This window comes from Ambystoma mexicanum, chromosome 1p, assembly GCF_040938575.1.
Source record: "Ambystoma mexicanum isolate Mex_15411 chromosome 1p, UKY_AmexF1_1, whole genome shotgun sequence".
Taxonomy (NCBI): Eukaryota; Metazoa; Chordata; class Amphibia; order Caudata; family Ambystomatidae; genus Ambystoma; species Ambystoma mexicanum.
Window position 1 is genome coordinate 745,206,074 of NC_090921.1, and position 14,462 is coordinate 745,220,535.

Below are 14,462 nucleotides of genomic sequence, written 5' to 3' on the forward strand. Positions count from 1 at the left end.
CTCAGAATAAGAAATAGTTTTGTTTTATGATATTTTTCCATGTGATTTACAGGCGGAATTTTAGACACTACGTGCTTGTTTCTAGGACTTTGTGAACTGAAACGGCCTGTCAAGACTTGTTTCTGGCTGATTTAAAAATGGGATAAATATGATGGTTGGTGGAAAGATGGAGATGTACATTAGTGCTTGATCCTTTGCAGAGTGATAACTATTATGCATTTCATGAAAAGGACAAAAAGGTACCAAGGGCCCATGCTACCTCACACAGTCAGCGATCGTCTTGCCTAATTCCCAATGACCCCCTGAAACCACCTATCTATTTCTTACGGCAGTGTCTAGTATAAGTTGGCAGTTATGATACATAAAGTTTTGCTAAAAAGTGACGTAAGAAACAAAGAACTGTCATAAAGGACAAACAGACAGATGATGCTCCCTCCCCTTGAACCAATGACACCAGAGGGCAGAGGGAAGAATGGTAGGTTGTCCAATCCCAGGGTAGGAGTAATTCTAGGGTACTTCCCCCAGATTGTAAAATGAATGAGGTCATTTGGGTTATATAAGGGGGGACTGTACTGGACAAAGGAGACACACAAGAATCCAGGGCGGCAGGAGAAAGACAGCAGAGGGTAAGCTGAAAGTTAACATCCAGGAGTGCAGAAACCTGACCTCTTTCCTAGTTGCCTAGCTGATCCCATCCAAGAGAGTGCAGAGACCTGACCCTTTCCTAGCTGTCCAGCGACTCCTGAGATCCAGCTGACTGTCCAGAATATCAAACCAAGGCTTACTTTGTAAGTAGCAAATAGCCCCGGCCCCAAATTGAATAAATTTCTCCTTTTGTAACATAAATCCAATTGGAAATCCCATTGAAAGTCCCATATTGCCGGTATAATTCATTCACCTTCCCATAGAAGAATCTGTATTAGCCTGTGTATGTTAGCGTATTCCTTTGATAAATCTTTCAGTTGTCTGTATAAATCCTTAGTATCATCTTGAAATAAATCAATTCATTCCCCATTGAAATTCATGTTCAATATTGTTGCCACTGGAAATCAACAATTTTGCTGAGTGTTTTTAATAATTATAGTCATTTAAGTATTGCCTTAAAAGGATTAGTCTCCTTGTCATTGAAAACCAAATTATCAGTGCATTGTGTGCATTCCTAATTTGTATATGTCCCATTGAAAAACCCAAACCGTAGTCCCATTGAGAGCAATCCCTTTTTGTTAAAATCCTATCTGTTATGTGCCTCTGTCCTTGTCCTTAAAAACCCATTTCCGATTTTGACAGATAATCCCTTTCCTTAGCTGCCTGTCATTACAAATCCGGTGTAAAACTAATTTTCATTTGCATTTCTATTTTGCATTTGCTTTCTTCCCCAAAATCGATTTTCCTACCTGGTTTTCACATTGCCCTGGCATGCTGATTAGTAGTCTTTAGGCTTCCTTATGTCCTAAAGCGTAGCAACACACATTTCTTTTCTAGCTGTCCTTAGCAGTTGTGAGGGACTGTGCGAGTAATAAGCAAATACGATTCTGTCGTTTTGCTCTGAAAACGGGTTTTCATTTTGTTTTCTGACTTCCCATCTTGGGGTGGTGGACTGTATTCCAAATCCGATGTTTTCTTTCTATCCTTACTCCTTGCCACTGTCTTCCATTCAAAGGGAATTAAGTTAACTGATGTTTGGGGTCGAGTGTTGCAGGGGGAGTGCTTAACCTTGGTGCTATCCTTTGCTTTAAACCCGTTTTTCCTGTTTTGTCATTAAAGATCCATGTAAGCTATGTTTGGATTTTTGAACCCATTGTTCTGTAGGAAGCATTTCATCTGTGTTGACCCAACATTGTTGGCTGTGGTAAAATAGTTTTTGAATATTTTTCCTTTTCCATTAAATAATACATATTTTATTGATACACACCGGCCTGGTTCCTAGTCCATTGTGACACAGGGTGTTTGCGAAGGTGGGTGCAAGATGGGTTGCAGGCCTACTCAAAATGAATCTGTGGTTTATTAAAGATAAAAAGCATTTTAATTGTGAACCACGTTCATTGTCAGGGAAGGAGTGCCTGGCTGGAATATGCTGTGTTATAAAACCGTGACACTCCATGAGGAGAGGTCTGAGACCACAACAAATACTGGGACATGGAATGCACCCCTCTTGCCAATGTCTGTCCCTCTGACGAAAAGCGTATATGATCATTGTGTGGTCTTCTAGTTTGATCTGTGGTTTTTCTAGATGACGGACATGCAGATGCCCCAAGGCTGCCTATAGGAGGATCTGGACTTTGTGGGTTACCCCTTGTATTGACAGCTATCACACCTGTATGCACCTTGCAGACGGGACTGACCAGTGTTCACACACCAGAAGAGGTTTGCTTTGCGACTATGAAACTGTTGCCCACTTTAATGTTGTTTACTCATTTGTGGTATCTGGCGCGCTGTTGATCCTGCAGCTATGCATTCAAGGAATGCCAATAAACAGATTTTGAAATAAACCAGAGCTGCTAGAGTACTTACAAACTTATCAAGAGGCATCAGGCTTCAAAGTAAATATGCATAGATCCGAAATGTTAATGTTAATGGGCGATGTGATGCAGCAGGTGGGTCGCATGGCCTCATTTCATCGGGCACAGTGTTAGGGATCTATATCACACCTTTGCACAAGTCCCATGTACTCCACTAATTATCCCAGAATTAAAACAAATTGAGGTGCATTTGATGCTGCGGGCACCCCTGGAGATTAAATTGGCGAGGGCAAACAGAACCTGTGAAGAAAACCATCTTTCCTCAGTTTCTTTGGGTTTTTTTGTGCCCTTCCCGTCATTGTCCACATGAGCGCTTTTGCACATCTGAATAAGACGATCACAAAATGTATTTGGAGTCAGAAGCCCTCCCTTCTCATATGAATTGCTGAAGCCCCTAAACCTAAGGGCAGACTCACACTCCCTGATTTTGGTGCTCCGTTCCAGACAGCACATCTCAAACTATTGCACGGATAAAGGGAGAAGCAGAAAAACGATTGGCCTCTTTGGATCTCTTTATGGATCTCGCGGTGTTCGGTGCCTCGCTGCCCGTGTCTTGCGGTTGAATAAACCACATTGGCCCAAAAACGATACTTTAGTGGGTTCAGGAGCACGATTGACAACCCTTGGGATCATCCAATTTGGAAAATTCCGACTCACTACTTTCCGGTCTCTCTTGAGCCTTATCCATTACAATGCACGTTTTCCCCAGCATAGGGGTGAAATGCTTTTAGTAGATGGTGAGAGGGAGGGTCGTTATAAGGTTGTGAGAGGTCTGTGGACAAAGAGGGCCTGATGCACAGAAGCATTTTAGAATGCCGCAATCCCATTGGAAAATGCTCCATGAATCAGGCCAAGAGTCTTTTCAAATAAGTCAACTGGATGCTGCCTGAAGTGAAGACCGGTGTACATTGGACCATGGCTGGTGCAGCCAGACCTCAGAAAGGTGGCTATGGGGCCACCCACAATCTTTAAGCAATGACTGCAGGGTTCTATTCGACCCAAGTGGCTGGTTTCAAACCTGTACACTACTAATGAATATTAGATGTAGGGTTTTACAAGTGGGAGGAGGTTCACGCCATAGAGGTTATGGAACATATCTGGCACTCTTTATGGAGAGCTGGAAAATCCTTCGGTAAATTTCATGAATTTAGAGGAGCATGGCTGGCGGGAATATATCACTGGCACTGCACGCCAGTTTAACTTTGGGGAGAATATTGCGGGGTTTAAGAGAGATGCTGGAAGGGCTGTAGGCAGAGGGGAGATAGCTTTCACATCTGGTGGGCACGCCCAGTGATCATGGGTTGCTGGCAAAACTTATAGGCCCAATGATGGATATTATAGGGTGTCCAGTGCCAAAAAACCCTCCCGTGATCCTGACTGATCTCAGAGCCGACAACCTGAGTGTCTCTCTCTCCCTCTCTCTCTCTCTCTCTCTCTCTCTCTCGGACTGTAAGGTGCTGAGGACGCTATTTCTTCAAGTATGTTCTGTGATTTCATCTTGGCAGAACAGGCTGGCCCACTCCACCCTATGTGATTTAGGGGCAAACCTTACGGGGCCTAATGGCGATAGTGAGGTACCCTTTAATACTCACAGATATGGTTTTTCTTCATCATAAGAATAATCACTACCTTCCAGAGGATCTCAGGAAACTCACCTGCCCACAAGGGTTCAGGAATCTGGGCGGACTGAATATTATGGTACAGGTGCGAATGACTAGGGCGTATAAAGTCTCCATCTGTGTAGCTCTGTATTAGTTGAAATTATTGCCACAATGAAATAAAGAGAAACAAAGCCTGCAATGGGGAAGTGGGTGAGGAGGGGGAGGGGCTTGTACATTGCTTCATGTTTCTTTAACACTTCATGTTCTTCGTGTCTAGTTGTAATGATCTAAAAAATAAAAAAGGAGTAATAAAAAAAAAAATCATTACACACACACAGATATATATGAATAGGGAGAACCAATGCACTAAAATAGCACAACCTTTTTGCGGAATACTAGCCTGAAATAGGAAACCGCTCTACTGTCGCTACAATGCATGATGGGACAAACCGGGTATTGAAAGATCACGACAGTAAAATGGAGCAATCTGGGGTGTGTGGGGGCAGGGCGAGATTAGATTTCTATCCATCTCTGGTGTAATAAACTAAGTTCTTTGCCCGAATACCTACGTGCAGCCTGCCATCCTGGCCTGGCTACTCGGCCCTTGCTTCATCAGAGTTCTATAAATGGTCTTTCCCTTAAATTAGGTAATACCATCTACTATTGTAGCGCCTAGAAGCAGGACCTGGGATTAAGAGCTATATTAAAATGTGATATCACTTCTCATTGGTTACTCTCAGATAGGTGTCTGGACTCACAGCAGGAGCTTGTAACCCGAAAAAGTACATTCTCTGTGTACTAGCCACTGCAGACATGTTCCCTTCAGCAGTCTTCAGGAATTTATACTAACTTCAGATGAGTCCCAGTACGTAATGTTTCACCCGGTGACATTGCATGACAGCATATGGGCCAACTGCCCCAAACAAGTCTGATTGGTGACAGGAAGCAGGAGCATGCATGTGCAAGTCCTGAAAATCCCAATAGTCGGGAGGATGGAGGACTAAGCCCTGCCCATGTGGAAGTGCTGCTCAGTCATGATAAAGACACTAAGCTCTCAGGTTGCCTGCGGTCATGTTTGGGCTGTTCTTCAAGTCATACCCGTCAGCTCATTTTATGTTGTGTACTTGAACAGTACATGGCTATATTTTCCCACTATAAATGTAGTGCTGGAATGCAAAAGGATTAGCCCTATAATCAGGACAGGCTGAGCATCTCCCACTGGCTAACCTAATGTCCAATTTCTTTCAGGGGATACACATGTGAGAAAGTCACATGCTCGTAGCCAATTGATCGAGACAGGCTTGCAGCTTGAAGAGAATACAAGGTACAGCCCCACAAAAAAACTAAACTGGGTCATGGGAATGGACTGACTGGGGATAGTTTGTAATTTTCTTTTTTGTTGGGCAAGAAACTGCAACCTAGGTGCGATTGTAACGTTAAGATGATGTGTCAATTTCACTGCTAATGAAACAAGCCATTCCTAGCTACGACATACCCAAGACAAAAATAGTACAAAAAGCTTGCCAACACAGCTTCAGCTTTGCTAGGAATATTAACACCCAGTATGGATCAGAAGACTCCAGGTCCACTACACGACAATTGTATTTGTTATATTTTTGATAGCGCCCAAACCCGGAGGTATCACGACGCTAAAGGTACATTGTAAGGACTCGATGGAAAATAATATGGTAAATTACATTACAACATAGAACTTGAGTCATACAGAAGAAGGTGGTTGCATTACATCTTAGGATGTGAATCATACAAAAGTAGTTACGTTGCATCATAGATCGTGAGTCAAATTCAGCGTAGGTGGGCAGACCACAATGTACATACATTAGAAAAGTGAGGTTTTTGATTTTTTACGAAAGAGTGCATAGGCAGGTTCGTCTTGGGTCTGCTGAGGGGGGGGGGCATTCCACAGCGTGGGGGAGATGGTGGTTAAGCAGGGCCCCCCAGCTGTCTTTCTAGCAAATCTCGGTATGTTCAGAGCTGATGTGGTGGTAATTCACCAGATTTACCACCGAACGACTTGCAAACTCGTAATGTGACCCGCTGTTCTCCGCTGCCATGCCAGGTGTACGAATGGCTAAGCACCTCGAGTCAACATTAATGCCAGTTTCCCACATTAAATGACAATACAGACTGTTACTTGAAGCAGAAAACTTGTTCAGTAGGCTGTAATTCGCCATTTTAAAGTAACGAATTCACACAGGCGCGGCTGATCTCAGGTTACCCAATGTCACATATCTGCAACCTGCATCCCTGCCTGAGCAGCGCGACTTGTTTTAACTTTGCTGTTTGTGGCTGCCACCAGCTGTGAGAAAAAAGTTAGCGTGCAAGGTGTCCTGGGTGGGGGGCATAGAGGGGATCACTGGGGGCTGGGGGGCACAGTCCTGGAACTGTACCAGCTCCAACACACATGGGGGCTCTCCAGGCGCAGCACCCGTAACATGTAACACACTGTTTCATTGTGCAGCAGCACCTACGCTTTGGGCGCACATCAAGTCGTGGCCAAGCAGCAGCATGATTTTTGTTTTAATTACCTGTTGCTCCTCAAGGCTCCCTTGCACAAGGAGCGCTTTGGTCAGCGCCCAGTAGTGCTGACCAAAGGGAGGATGGGCAGGAGATTCCCAGTCCCCCAATCCCAGCGCAGGGAATGGGCCGGAACAAGACGGAGCGCTGCTCCGTCCCCCAGACCCAGGGGTACCTGCTCTGACAGCTGGCGTTCCCTATTCCACACCAGCGGCGAGCAGGGTCGGACTGCGGCATAACATTGTCTCGGGCACCAATGGAAAAGTGGCCCACAGTTGCAAATGGCAATTCATTCCTTTTGTGACAGACTTAGTACCCAAGGGAGAGGTTTTTGATAAAATGTGACACAAATTGTGCATTTTAAAGAATATTTTGTTCAGTAACACTGGTCAAAACTACAAGCTGCAGCATGGTGAAAACTTTTCGAACTGGGCCCTAAAAAGTAGCCCACTTTGACCCAAAAACACGGCACACACTAGCATTTTGTGTTTTTGGTTCGGGCACTGCCCTTTAGGCCAGTCCGAACCTGGCGGCGAGCTGGCACAGCGAGCTTCAGAGCCCTCCACAGCCCCTCCCATCCGTGCCTAAGCTTAGTTCCCCCAGCCTGCGAAGGTCTCTGCACAATGGCACCCGTAATCCAGGTCGTTACCGACATGGGTGTCGGGACATCCACTGATGGCGCGAGTGCAGCCTCCTTTCTGCAGACGGCGGCTGGGGAATTCAATATCCACGTGACTGCCGGCAATCAATTGGGTTAGTTAGAGGAGAGAGACATTGTGACTGCAGCCATTAGACCATCTATCGTGTCCGGCGCCTCGACGGGTAGACCACTTTCATCTAGAAGGCTCAGGCGCACGGAGCGCTGACTAGTCTCCTGCAGGCAGTCTAGTCTGCTTGCTGAAGCGCGGGTTGCTCACACATGCTATAACTCCACAAGGCCCAAGGGCTCGCACAGAACATTAGCCCTAAAGCTGCATTACACGCAGGAGTAACCCATTTGCACACCCGTTCTTCAACGAGCTTTCTCTCAGCACGGGAGACTGCATGTAAAACTGCCAAAGCCTGACATACAGTGCTACTGTCACCCAAACTGGTATATTGTATGTCCTGCAATTTACAGACATCTTTTTATTAGGGTGAATATTGTGCCCAATGAAAACACAAGAGTACATAATTTGATTTAAAGGGTTTCTTACTGAATCACTATAAGACATGTTTAACATTTAAAATTGTGTACTTTATGATGGTCCCATAATGCTGTTTGCTTATATGCAAATCACAGGATTAGGTTCTATGAAGAGATACTGTGTTTCACAACCTGACCGAGGGTCACACCTCTTGGCCACGCCCCCTCCTTCCCACAGCCCTGCACATCCAAAGAGGTGACAGTTCCCTCAGTAATTTTTTTCCATTTCCAGCACTGCCCCACCCACTCTTTTCTTCACTCGCACACACCGTCGACCCAAGAGAATCCAGCATGTGGAGCCTGGAAGCATCCTGGATTGGAAGAGTCCTTAACCATGGGCGTAATTATAGGGGGGGCGAAGGGGGTTTTGTCCCCCCAACTTCTGTGGCAGGCCTTTTTGTCCCCCCATCTTTTGGAGGGAGGGCAGGGGGGCCGCAATCAATTATGTAATTGAACAGCGCGAGCCCGGCTGGGGTTCTCAGCAAGGCTTACGCTGTCTCATTACATAATGCAGAGATGCCTGGCAGCCTAGCTGCAACACATTCAGGGCCAGGATGCCCTGCGTGGCTCAGTCCCTGACCCTGGCTGGCCTGACTCAAAGTCAGCAGCCAGGGTGCTGAACTGGCTGTCACGTTAGCAGCAGCACTTGCGTGGGCCAGTGTCACAGAGCATCGCTTTCTGGCTTCGTGTTCGTGCGACACACAGACAGGAACTAGGAAGCTCATTCAGCTTCATGGTTTTTGTCTAGAGGCGTGTGAGTGCAAAGAGGTTAGGTCGGTGTAACATGAGATGTGGCCCGTGCAGCATTTGAAAGCAGGGCAAATGTACTTTTGTTTTTTTTTTTAAATCATTTTTAATTGTGTTTGTGTATGTTTGTTGGGGAGTTCTGTCCAAGCCCTCTAAGGCAACATACATGCAAACTTCCTAATTAGCACATGGATTGCACCAACAGAAGTGACTTCACAGAAAAGGACATTGCAAGGCGCATCATCGGTCTTTGATACTTGGAGACACCATGGAAGTGATTTTAGAATAAGTTGCCATAAATAAGCCAAGTGACAAATAGCTTTGTGGTGCAAAATACCTAAATTGCACTATTGTTATATGTGGAACAACTCTACAGTCATTAGCCCTTTCCATTATAATAACATGACACATTAACATAAGCTTTGAAGTGAATCGGAATCACTTACAGAGCTGCAGATAAGGCACAATGTGATTAGATAATTTGTTCAGGATCACACTTGGTTAAATGGTGAAACTGGGATGTGGACAATTCAAGCGCCCGTGCACATCTTTACAGGCCTAGTCGATATAGATATTTATTAAGGTTTTGCTTTACATTTCATGTGCTTATTATTTATATAATACATATTAGATATTATTTATAGCAATGCATTGGAAGCAAACCACATTACATAATAAACTAGCCTTTCATAGTAAACTAACCATACACTACATACATTGGGCCTCATTACCACTACGGCGGTAGCTGCCGCCCGAGTCGTTTTTTACCGGTGCCCGGGAATGGGCAATTACCGGGTCATTATGGCCCCGCCGAACCCAGTAATTGCCCATTGCCGGGCGGCAGTAAAAAATGCTCCCCATTCCCATTCGAGCCCCATAGGGGTCAATGGGATTGGGGAGGCCGGATGCACCGGCACCATTCTGAATGGTGCCGGTGCATCCGACATGGTCTGCTCGTGGGTGCCGGTCCGCCCGGCAGGTCAGTCCTGGTGGGCAGTGAGGCACCCGCGAGCACAACTCGTAGCTTGCTGGTCTGGTAACAATGGTACCGGCAAGCTTACCGGCACCATTGTTACCAGACCGGCAACCTTGTAATGAGGCCCATTGTCATAGAAATAAGTTGAGCAATGGGAGTATGGCTTTAGTTTAATTCTCCCCATTCTGCACGCAAAGTCACAATAGCATCATATAGATTAATGTGAGCCTAACAAATCCCCCTTGGGTTTTAAAGCCATAGTCATTATTTCATAAAGCATGCAACATTATGCACCCTTCTCACTTTTGATCACTCCCTTCCATTCCCATTTCTAAAGGGACAAAAGTCCCTGCTAATTGTACCCCCCTCCCTCCCATCAGTGCCTAATGGCTCACATTGTAATACTCTGTTGATACAGAGCAACGTGAGGACCCTCTGCTGCCCAGCGCACCTTGGGACATTGTCCTGGCAGCGGGACACCTCTACCATTCAGAACGGGTAGGGTGTCCTGCTGCCAGGACAATGAGCGTGCTGAGCAGGAATTGCTCAGCACACTTTGTCCTGCCAGCAAGACACTTTTTCCGTTGGGCGCCCTCTTTGAGGTGCCGAATGGGAGCGGTGTCCCAATGACAAATGTCCCGGTCTAGCTCTTGAAAGAGCTACGGGGGCAGCTTGACCACCCCCTTGCGACTCTCCCGCTTGGTACTCCACTGTTTGAAGCCATTTGAACACAGGAAAACATACCTTAATTTTAATCAGTCAGAATCTTGTAGAAAAATCTATCAGCATGTAGACATATATGGTGCTGTGCAGAACCCAAGTTTCGAGATATATGGAATTGAAAAATCTATACCATTTATACTTGGTCACCCACTGCACTGCATTAACCAATGGTTTCTGCCTTTGAATGAAAGGAAACATCTGGCAAATTGCTGACATTCCAGTGAATTTGGTCCTTTCGGCCATGGCTTTATAGTTCAACTAGGTCAACTCAACATAGCCCATAATTTCACGTATCCTGGGGTGATAAAGTCTGGTCTGCTGAATGGACATTGCGCCACTGTTTCCATGTGCTATTGTAAATGTGCATATAAATGTGTGCACACAGTGTATGTCAGTGGAGGTGCTGGGTGCAGTTGTGTGTGAGTGAGAGTATGTGCCAGCATATTCGTGTTGACTTTTATGTCTGAAGGAATGATAAATAATGCATTGTTTGTATGTTCTAGTGGAATTAAGTTTGTGAATGTTATGTTGTGTCACTGGGTGCATGGCAGGCCGGCTGGAGATGTGTGGGGGCCCAATTGAATTTTAAAGATAGGCCATGAATCTTATGAAAGTTAGAACAGAGAGTCAGAAATTGACTCTTGTGGTGTAGTAGTTTAGTGTTATCCCTCAGGGATTTAGGTTGTTTGACCGCTGTACAAAATCACAGCGGAATTAACCGTAGTCATTTTCACTGCGAACACATTTTTACCTCGGTACAAAAAACCAAACCCATGTCCCCTCAAACCGCCAGTACACCCATAAACCCCCCCCACTTACCTTTTTCTCCGTCCGCTGCCTCTCCTGTAACATGCATTGTTAGATACATCGCATTAACGCAGATCGGATCTGACGCTGCAGTGTCACTTTTCTACTTATTTTTTGTTGGGTCCCCTGCCACCAATGTTGAGGAAGCGGGGACACCCCTGCAACCGCCGAAGCCAAAAATAACGAACATGGGCTGAGGGTCCACCCCTGTAACCACTGCTCTTCATGTTCAATATCTGTGGCTTCAAACTAATGGTGGTGACCGAATTAGGTCAAATCTACCATTCAACCACATTTCTTTTAACAATTTGGTCGAAACGATCCCTCAGAGCCACCATCCGCCCACCCCACCCTTTCCTTCAGTTTTTATGTCCCACCCAACATTTTCAGCAAAGTTACTCCACTGTCCTTAACCTGTTGTGATGGCAGGCTATTAACATGTTAGCCTGACCTAACTTCTCTATAGAAATAGAGACAATTGCAAAGTAAAGCCATTTTCTAAAAGAGGAAAACACCAGTTGATGTAACTTTCCTCTTTTCCTCCTCCTTCCCTTCTTCTCTCCTCTGCTCATGTCACAGTTGCTGCAATCAGTGTCCTGGGCCCTTATGCATCCTCTGGGCCCTGCCCTCCCACACCAATTCCGCCCAGCTCCTGTCCATCCACAGCACTTGCATCTGCACACCCTCCGCCACGGAGATCCGCACTTACGCCGCCCCAGTCCATGTAGCACTCACATTCCTAGCACTTCATCTGTGGTTCACCCATGAGCTTGGACTCACACTTACCCCGTCTTCCTTGCGGCACTCGCACGTTCTGAATACTCACAAGGGCTCGTCCATTCTACCTTTTAAATATTGTGTTTTTAATGTTTTTCCCTACCCTTGCTCCCTCCCTGCCCTGTGGGCGCTTTGAAACACTATTTTCTTATTGTATAAGCGCCTAACAAGCAAACAATAAATAACTTACTGTATGTTACTTTGTTTGCTGGTATGCACCTTATATTCACGATAGCCATATTAGCACGACGCATTACTGTGGGAACTACTAAGGGCAGGGGATGTTGTCACACATGCATATTAAAGACATCTCAAGTTTTCCTGTGTGAAATGCTCGGGGTCCTGGCTTTTTATGCTCCCAGAGGAATGCAGTCTAGTGTGTGCAGGCCAAACCTACAAATACAGAACAATAAGGGCATAACTTGCCAAATATCCGCCCTTCACGCAGGACAACTACAGATGCAAGTGGAACATGCGCAGTCTTAAGCACACGCACTTGCAAGCTGTGAAACCAGAAAACGTGTGACTTGCGGTTTGATGTACCGTTTGACCAATTCATGCGACGCTGGGCAACACAAGAAACATACAATGGCCACTTAAACAGATTATGCCCCCCAACCCCAAAGTAACCTACATTTCCAAACATGAGCTAGAAAACAGCACATAACAATTTCTTATACATGGGTAAACAGGTTAGTTACTCAGCAGGAGCCCAAGTGAAGTTATTCATTCTACAGATCCTTTCAAGTAAAACTAAGTGGTGTGCTTCGTCTGCAGAAAAGCATGCTTCTGTGAGTTGTAGAAAGTATTGAAATTACCGGGGCAGGCGTGAGGGGGGCTTAAGGCATGTTCGTACCCACTCACTTCGACCTCTGCCTTTGGCAGGCACGGATCGGCAGAGATTTGACGGTGGCCTCTAACGGGGCTTTCTGGACTCAGCCAAGCGCGTCCAGTCAGGACCATTCGCCCGTGTCCTCTTTTGTGTGCAAGTTGCCCATTGCATGAAAGCTGGCAGTACAAGCATTTATTATTACGTGGACTTGGATCAGAGGTCACGCCGCCCATTTCCTGACACCATCTTGCTGCGGCAGTGTCTGTATGAAGTTGTTGAGAGCCCCCAGAGCCCTACACGGCTTTCCCTTTCTACTTCCAAGTACCTACCCGCTTCCCCTGCCCTCTCCCTGAGCCACTCTTCCTTTCCGCATTCTGCTATCACATACGCCCCGGCCTGCCCTCCAGTCCCCCCCGCCCCCTGCCCCGCATTCACCTTTCAACTTCCTGACGTGCCTCGAAGCCCCTCTGCTTGAGCCCACCTTGCCAGAGAGCTCCGTCGCTCACTCTCCTGTTCTCCGTGTCCCCCTTCCGGTCGGCCCCATTTGCCCCTTGCCCCCGTGTCAATAACCCCCTCACTCTGTAATTATCTCCATCGCCTGCACCCACTCCCTTAACTCCGGCCACACTTCCCGACCGAGCCGCCGACCTCCATTTCAGAGCGCCGCAACTCTCTACACCTCTGCACCCAAGTCGTGTGTTCTGCCTGCAGGCTCACCCCTTTCCCTTTCCCGCGCACCGCAGTCTCCTCGTCCCCGACAACTTGCTTCTTACCCATGCTTCTATTGCGGGGTCTGGACAGCCCGTCTCTGCTCCTGTCTGTGAGTTGTTCTGTCCACACCACCCCCCCTTGGAGGGACTTTAATCTGTACGGGACAGGGGCGGGCACAAGGGAGGAGGAGAAAAGGGGGCGTGTTCAGACGCCTGGCGGCCATCCCAGAAAGCATGGCAAATGCCCAGCCAGTCGAGAAAGACCTGCTCTCTAGCGAATAGACCCAACGGCCGACGCTCTACAGTGGCTGTCAAAGGGAAAGGACCAGCCTCTGTGTCTACTGCGAGGGGGGGGGCAGGGGCACTATTTTGGCCAATGGGGCAAGTATGAAGACTGACTTCGCTATGCGGCTAGTCGTTTTGACCGGTATTGCTGAATAAACTTTCTTTAAAATGCACAAAATGCATCACATTTTATCGAAAAACCTCCCCCTTGGGTACTATTCAAAAAGTGTCACAAGAGGAATGAATTGCCATTTGCAACTGTGGGCCACTTTTTCACTGGTGCCCAAGACAATATTATGGCCCGGCCAGCCCAACCATGGATGTTTTAGCATGTGGGGGGCGAAACGGGGGGAGGGGAGGAGGGGGGGGGGGGGGGGTTGGCAACGTATTGTTTTTTGTGCGTGTGTGAAGGCGTTCATAGAGTAGGCCAAGCTGCCACCGAAATAGACACATGTGGTTTCGTTTCTATGATGGGTCCTCAGTGCGTGCACCTGTGTTGTAGTGTTGCAGGGGCTGCATACGATCTTTGGGGGGGGGGGAGGTCTTGCAGGCTGTTTCTTAAGATGCGTGATGCTGTTGGCATTCTTCCCTACGGTTTGCAGCACGCAAAGCGTTTCCTTTGCCCGCAGCTTCGTGGCTTGGCAATGCCCTGTCTGGCTCTGGCACAGATGGCAGAGCAGCAACATGCAGGAGAGCTTGCACAGAATGAAGCCTACAGTGGCATCAGGCCGTCCTGTGAAGGGCAGTGTGAGGCAGGTGCACCC

At 46.9% G+C, this 14,462-nt stretch overlaps 1 protein-coding gene across 1 annotated transcript in view; it reads right to left on the reverse strand.

The window, feature by feature from the left end:
* Positions 1-13,598, reverse strand: part of LOC138580083 (methanethiol oxidase-like) — a 364,838-nt gene extending 351,240 nt beyond the window's left edge. The window contains exon 1 of the mRNA XM_069650350.1: positions 13,477-13,598. Coding sequence (XP_069506451.1) covers positions 13,477-13,480 — 4 coding nt within the window. The 5' untranslated portion in view covers positions 13,481-13,598. The remainder of the gene's footprint in view (positions 1-13,476) is intronic.
* Positions 13,599-14,462: the final 864 nt, after the last annotated feature.